Source organism: Hemitrygon akajei, chromosome 22 (assembly GCF_048418815.1).
Source record: "Hemitrygon akajei chromosome 22, sHemAka1.3, whole genome shotgun sequence".
NCBI classification, from domain to species: domain Eukaryota; kingdom Metazoa; phylum Chordata; class Chondrichthyes; order Myliobatiformes; family Dasyatidae; genus Hemitrygon; species Hemitrygon akajei.
The window spans coordinates 32,631,518-32,639,093 of record NC_133145.1 but is presented as its reverse complement, the minus strand read 5'-3'; the positions used below and the strand labels follow the sequence as shown (position 1 = coordinate 32,639,093).

Genomic DNA, 7,576 nt, shown 5'->3' with positions numbered 1-7,576 from the left:
AAACACCATTTAGTTTATTATTTTTATTGTTGTTTATTGTTGTTGGTGGTATATTTTTCTTTGTTTATTTGATCCATTCCATGTTTTTTCTTACTTGAGTGTTTGCATAATGTAAAACACACAAGTCTAGGTATCTAACAAGAGAAAATCTACAGATGCTGGAAAAACAAACAACACACACAAAAAGGTAGTGGAACTCAGCAAACCAGGCAGCATCTATGGAAAAGAGTACAGTCAACATTTTGAGCCGAGATCCTTCATCAAGTCTAAATATCTATTTTTGTCAATCAATGTGATAAAGTTTTTGAATATTCACCACCAGAACATAATTAGAAGTAAAATAATTGATCAAATATTACTATATCAAAGCATCTGGTTTGCTGTTATTTGCCAAACCCATCATCCATAGTTGAAGATATTTCTAAATGTATGCAATGGAACTTGCAGAAACTGAGAACTGATAATGTCACATTAAAGAGAACTGGGACTTGTGTTAAACAGGAAAGCTTCAATTAATCAGATTGGAAGACTATAATATTCATAACATATGGACAGCAAAGGAAGTGTAAATTAGAGTGGGTTAATTCAATGTTCAATCAGATGTGAATTAAAAATAGGCAGAAAATAAATATTGAAAAGGAGACACATTACAAAGAAATACAGAGAAAGAAATGAGTTTTTCTTTCTGAAATAAATTACAACATCTGGGATCTGGAGAAATGCATTCTGTTGTTATTGCTAATGTTCATTATTCAAGAAGCTTCAAGGCAGCAATTAACAAAATGACCCTGTCCCGTAAAGTGCACAGACCAAACTGATGAAGTCTGAACATCCCATGGTAATTTCAGTCCATGTAAGTGCAACAAATTTGCCCCAACCAATTCACTCTAAGGATGAAGCAGATGGCAAAAATGCTGTTTGTGTGGAGCCAATGTCAGAGCATAGTATTTCAGATAACATTTGTTCGCATTTTCTATAATAAATTAGAAAACAATGGAAATGATCAACAGATCAGACAGAATCTGAGCAAAGATAAGCAGAATTAACATCCCAGGTCACAGCCATTTGTCAAAACTGGGAAAGACAGAAAAACAAGGGTTGTTTGAAATTGCAGAGAAGGCAGGAGGGATGGCAGGAGGAAAGGGGTTATCTGTGATGGTGATAATTGCTGTGAAGACAAAATGTGAAAGTGTTGGAAAAAAGTGACACCCCTGAAAAGAGAAACTGATTTTTCAGGGACTTGGATTCTTCATCAGAATCGCGAGAGACACACACACCCGCAAGCTGGTTTAAGTAACGGAGAAGGCAGAGGAGGGAAACGGGTGGAATGAGGGAGATGCCTCTGACAGGATGAGATTATTTGGCTGTTAAGTGGTAGTTAAGCTTCTTTTTTCAAATAATGTGCTATGCCGTTAAATTGAGATTGTTGTGTTAATGTGGGCAGTTAAAGTGTGAAATACCAACAAGAATGCTAGTTAGTTGAAGTTGTAGACTTCTATATTGAGTCTGGAATGCTACAAGCTGGCTGCTGAAAGATACGGTGTTGTTCCTCAGACTTGGGTCAAACCTTGTTATAACAGTACAGGAGATCGCAGTCAGAAGTATCAAAGTGATAGTGGATGGAGTATTAAAGTGCCATGCAATAAAAGAGTCAGGGTCATACCCGTGGACTGAACGCTGTTACTCCACAAAGCAATCACCCTAATTGAATTTAATTTCTCTGATGGAGACGAGAAAGCGATATGAAGAGAAAATGCAGTACACCAGACTGGAAGAAGCAAATTTTGCATTTTCTGTTCATGCTTCAAATTTTCAGCTTTTGAATTTTCCTTTCTAATTATTTCAACAAGATTTGCAAACCTGTATAATCTATAGACCTCTACCTGAATTTGCCAAATCCTTTGCAGATACTGTTACAATTCTCATACATTTGCTGGGCATCTAGTTTTTACATTTATGAGAATCTAAGATCATCTTATTATTTGGTACGTTCTGCAAATATGAAATGCATGCACGTTGACTTCCTGAAATGTCATAAGTAGTTTACATGAAGCATTTGGAGTAGATTTAGTAACAAAGTTTCCTTGTGCTGCAGGCTTTGAGAATTGGAGTGTGTGCATTCAAAATTTTACATCTGAGATCAGCAGATGCTACAAGATTTTGTATCAGTTCATATTTGTTAAAATATCTTTGGCTCCCAGAGAACGTATGGGGGGGGGGAGGAAATAAGATTAAGGTAAAGGAAGTACAAGGGTGGGTTTAATGGGATTCAGAGAGTTGACACTAGCTAAATGGCCTTCTTCTATTTCATAGGAAAATTTGCAAAAATGTGAGAATAGGGATATTTCTAGTAAGGTCAGAATTAGTTTTCCATTCCTAATCGCCTTACAGTCCTGTCACTGAGCTATAGCAACCTATACTGAAATGTAATTCTACACTTCTTAAGTTGGAGTGTTAATTTCAAGACTCTTGTGAACATAGATGAATTTATATCTGTGCCTTCTGCAAATGGTTATATTTTCAAATCAAAAGGGGAACTCCTTTTATTTCATAAACTTTAAACTTGCTTAATTTTTATTATTTTACATCCAATTTCAGTCACATTCCAAGACATGCTTAATTTGTTAAATTATTACTTTTCAGCCTTAGTCAGTAATTTCTCTATGCTGACACTCCTGGTTCATGCTCAGGCTTCTATTTTACATATGTTGTTCATAATCAACAACCTTGATCCACACAAATCTAAAATATTTAATTTTGCTGACCATCCTCATATGGAAGGGAACAAACTAAAACTGAGTAACTAAATATGTACGTACAAAATTTCAGAACTTAAACTCCCCGTCTTTAGTTTTGTTGATCTAATATCATGTTTGTAGTTTAATCCTATTTAACTCAAAAACATCATAATAGTCAATCATAAAAAAATAAAGTAATATAAATGAAACATGACAGGAGGAGTATTACATGAAGTATCTAAATTTGACTGACATAGGATTTGGTAGTGATTTGCTACTAATTGGTTAGAGATCTGTACTTCTGGAATTTCATCTCCATGTCAGACTGGTACTTGCTTTTTACCCAAATGGCATCAGTGTCTGGCTATGAACAGTTTGCTTTTCAAGACTTGTCAAAGCAGACTGTAATGATTCCTACTGCTGACACTATTACATTGGTTCAAGGAAAAGTAGTTAATATCTTGAAACAGATGATGGTATGAGACTATCTAAGGTACTACTGGAAAGTCAGCATATGTGTGAGATTGAAAGAAAGACTTGCATTTATATGCCACCCTTCTTACCCTTTACAGAGAGATTGAAAACTTTGCCAATAGAGTACTGTTTAATACCTTGTCACCAAAACAGTCAGCAGTCTGTAATTGTAAATAGATCACTGCCCCAGAGCTGGGACAGGCATGCTTGTGCCATATTATTTGCTGATTTTATCACCATTAACTGGAAGGATGTTTATTTAAATTTAATTATCTGTACTTACATCTTCAAACTTTAACTTGCGGTCCAATTGTGCAGTTCTGTTTATTCACTGTGACACTCCCACTCTACATCACTGAAACTAAACTCAACTTCAGCTTTTGCCTCCTGGAATACCTGCATTTAAACAATAAACTGAATGGGAGTATTATTTGCAAAATTTAAATTTAAGTTTTTGTTTATCATACTTGGAACGTAGGCAACAGCAACGACCTCTATTGTCCATCCCCATTTCCCTGAAGGTATTCAGAACCTGTAACACATGATTGGACTGACATCAAAATAAGCTCCAAAAGACAATGAGGACATACACCTTCCTAAAAGAACTTTAAAGTTAATAGCCTTTTGCAGTACAAGTAAATTGTGAAGTCCGATCATATTTCCGTGTAAGATTCCCCTTTCGCCGTTAAATCAAGAATTGCACCGAGTTAGTGGTCGCCTCAGACTCCAGACAGATACTTATACAACTTTTTACAAGTTTTGAGAATTGGTGACAAGGCATGCCCGCTGCTTTTTAAGGCTTCTAATTTTGGAAAAGAAAACTCAACTGAAATCTCGACTGCCCGGGATCACATTTGTCCAGTTTATAGTAATTTTAAGGTACTGTCATCCCAATTGAGAAATGTAAAGAGGTACAATTTCCTGGAGCAAGTCCAAGGGTTGAACTGCATGTGTGTATGTGTGTGTGTGGGGGCTTGGTGGGGAGAACAATCGTCCATGTTTGACATCGAGACCCTGCACCAGGACTGAGCTCTTTCTCTCCACAGTTGCTGCTCGACTGGGTGAGCAGCTTCTTGCTGCTCCGAATTCCAACATTTGTCGTTTTTCTGGGAAGTGGCATAAAGAAACTGGGTGCACAAGGGCCCAACAGTCTGCAGGTGGTGGGACTTAGAGCAACGAACCGCTGCCTGGGTCAGGCAGCATCTGTGAAGGGAAATGGACGGTCGAAATTTTGGGTCGAGGTTCATCAGAAATGGATCGGAACCCGTAAACATAAGATATTCAGCAGATGCCGGAAATCCTGAGTAACGCACAAAATGCTGGATGAAGGTTCTCGAGCCGAAACATCGGCTCTTAATTCCTTTCCAGAGATGCCGCTTGAACTGCTGAGTTCCCCCAGCACTTTGTGTGGATCGGACCCATGTTCAATAGAAACCGGGCCTGCTTAATTCATCAGTGTCCTGTCCTGTCCTGGACCAGAAATAGTTCGCAATACATGCCAAAAAAAACTGATGTTATTCTCTCGCCGCTTAAGAAATAAAACAATTGGGATGTGCAGACACAATTGGTACCTTGAGAAATAAATACTGCCGTTGTAGTATCAGATTATAGCAGCCGCGAGTCTGTCATGATCATCAAAAGCCACGACTGTTCCCTGGGGTGGGAATTTTGGCTCCAGAATTCCGAGGTAGCTCGTGCTCCAAAAAATACGGTAAGCGAAGGATTCCACTTGCGTTTCCTCAGAGCCGCTCCGGTTGCTCAGAGAGGAGGCTAAAAAATGGGTTGGTTGCTGAACAAGTTCAGCAAGACTGGAGCGCTGATCACCTGCCGGGGGCACAAACCTCCACTTCACCGACTTTGTTGTGGAATGCGGATAGTAACATGCATTTATAAGCCAGGTGCTTCAGCAATGCACTCCTGACAACGCAAGGCTCGACATCTGGGGGAAGAGACACCAAGGGAAAGGCTATCTTGGAGTTTTGGCTTCACCTCTGTCTGGCACCAAGCGCGGGACTGCCGAGAGAGTTGGGAGCGGAGGCTGCCGTTGCAGCATGTCGGACGAGGCAGTGTCAGAATGCCCCGTTTGTTATGAGAAGATGACCCGCCAGACCCAGTCGCCACGGACCCTGACGTGCAAACATGTCTTCTGCCACGACTGCCTGGTCAAGACGATCATCAGCCAGGAGGGGCAGCCCAAGAAGGTGGTGTGTCCCGTTTGCCGGCACGTCACCTTCCTGCACAGACGGAGCATAGCATGGATCATCATGAGCAAGGAGGACAAGCAGACGCTGGAGATCCCGATGTCGCCCACCGCCCCGGTGTCGGAGAGCCCGCCGCCGGAATCTCCTGGGACGATACCTCCGCACCAGCCCTCGCTCCTGCGCCGTTTGTTCTGCTCCTGCCCGCGGACTTTATCGCCGTCTCAGAACGCAGCTCTGCACAGCAGCCGGATTTTCGTGATCAGCGGCCGGGGCAGGCCGATGAGCGAGGAGGAAGAGGTGCGGGCTCCCGGCGAGCCGGTGGTCTTGGAGCGCCGGCGCTGTCGGTTGCGCTGGGTGCTGGTGCTGCTGTGCTTCATCATTATCGGGGCCGTGATCGCTGCCATCCTGCCCTGGGTCACCTCCTTCAAGTGACCGCCGCCCGGCACCTCGGCGGCTGCGGTGACAGGTACTACACTTGTACAACAACAAAAAAGAGGATGTATGTGGAGATGTACTCACCTGTTCCATCTTTGCTGTACTTTATAAAGAACTAACTTTTTCAGCAACTCTTTGAGAAGCACGGGCCGATTACAGGAAATACAAATTGCACTTGTACAGGACTTTTACAAAACAATATTTTTTCAACTGTAAATATTGAAATTGTGGATATTTGCTTACTCTTCAAAAGGGTAAAACTAATCTTATTGACAACTTGTTCTAACTATAAATATCTTGCATAGCTGTTATAAACGGGTGAGTTGTACCGAGTTGATTTAAGAATTCATATTTAACATTGGTAAATGAATCAAAACCTCACTCCTAAATTCTGAGCATATGTTAAACTTGAATATACAAGTACTCGTTTTTTTGCACAAATATAGAATATTCCACTGTCCACAATATGCGTAGTACACGCCGTTATAAACCTTTGTAACATTCTTAATTTTTATGCTGTTGTACAGCGGTGTTAGTTCGGCAAATTCGTATACCTGTATTATCTCAGGATTTCACTGGGCTATGGGCGACGCTACTACCGGGATGTTTTCATATGCAGTGCCACTCCGGACTGGAGTCCAAAGACATGTTTGCATGTTCTGATCACTGCAATGTTAAGGAGAGAAGCTGGGATTTGTCAGGGTTTCCTGGTTTTCTACCTGACTCCGCTAAACCTCTCCCAATACTGCCTGTGCGATGAAGCCCTCCGTATGGCGCATTCACTCTATTTCAGATTTATTCACACTATTCGAAAATCTTCGACATTTGAGAGAGGTGACAAAGAAGCGTAATGCAAATTTAAATGCGTATACAATACAACTTGTTCCCGAGCCGCCCGAATTAGTGAACTCCATTCAAATGAACGCGCTCCCATAATATATACAAAAGAGGTTTTTTTGCAAATGCTGGAAATTTTGAGCACACATACATACAGTGCTGGGGAAACTCAGCAGGCCAGGCAGCGTCTAAGGAGAGGAAAAAAACAGTGGACGTTTTGGGCCGAAGTCCTTCCTTCATCAGGACTGTTTACGACGCCCCCAGAATATTACTGAATTCAAAAGTCCAACGTAGGTCCCAACTTGTGGCAGAGCTGGTTCCGCCCACCCTAGCGCTCCCCTTCACTTGTAGTAATTGCTCTTTCAAAACATTTTTATGTGCGTTTGATGGCATTCATTGCAATACTGTGGTTACTATATCAAGTGTATTTTGTAGACAGAATTGATTATGAATGTCAGAGAAAACAACACCCTGGAGACTGCCAGTTAAAAAAAAAGAAGCAAACGTGCCAAACATTGCTGTACTAGTTGAAAATTCCGATGTCAATTAAAAGGAATATTTTTCTTCCATAAATCCGGTGGCCTTAGTGTTTTGTTAAACATGTGGATGTCGCGTGCCTGTCGAGGCCAAACCCACCCTTGGTACTTCATTGGGACGCCGGCGATAACCTATCATGTGGACCTGCTGCAATGCATGCGATTGAGGAACTCTAAGTACCTGTATGGAGACCAGCTTCGTGACACTGAGTGAAGTACTGTACAGTAAATGCACTGTCTAATCTATGAAAAGTTGAGGCAACAGGTTTATAACGAACTAACACAGAAACCTTGGCAACTTTTTCCCATAGTACATAATGCAGCTACTTGCCAAGGCTTCTTTGGTGGTCGAGAC

General features: G+C 41.3%; 1 protein-coding gene across 1 annotated transcript; it reads left to right on the top strand.

Annotated features, from left to right (window-relative positions):
* The first annotated feature begins 4,935 nt into the window (after positions 1-4,935).
* On the top strand, positions 4,936-7,258 carry LOC140714602 (RING finger protein 222). The gene has a single exon (XM_073025925.1). It carries the CDS (start codon positions 5,264-5,266, stop codon positions 5,843-5,845), a length of 582 nt encoding a protein of 193 aa, XP_072882026.1. The 5' UTR covers positions 4,936-5,263; the 3' UTR covers positions 5,846-7,258.
* Positions 7,259-7,576: the final 318 nt, after the last annotated feature.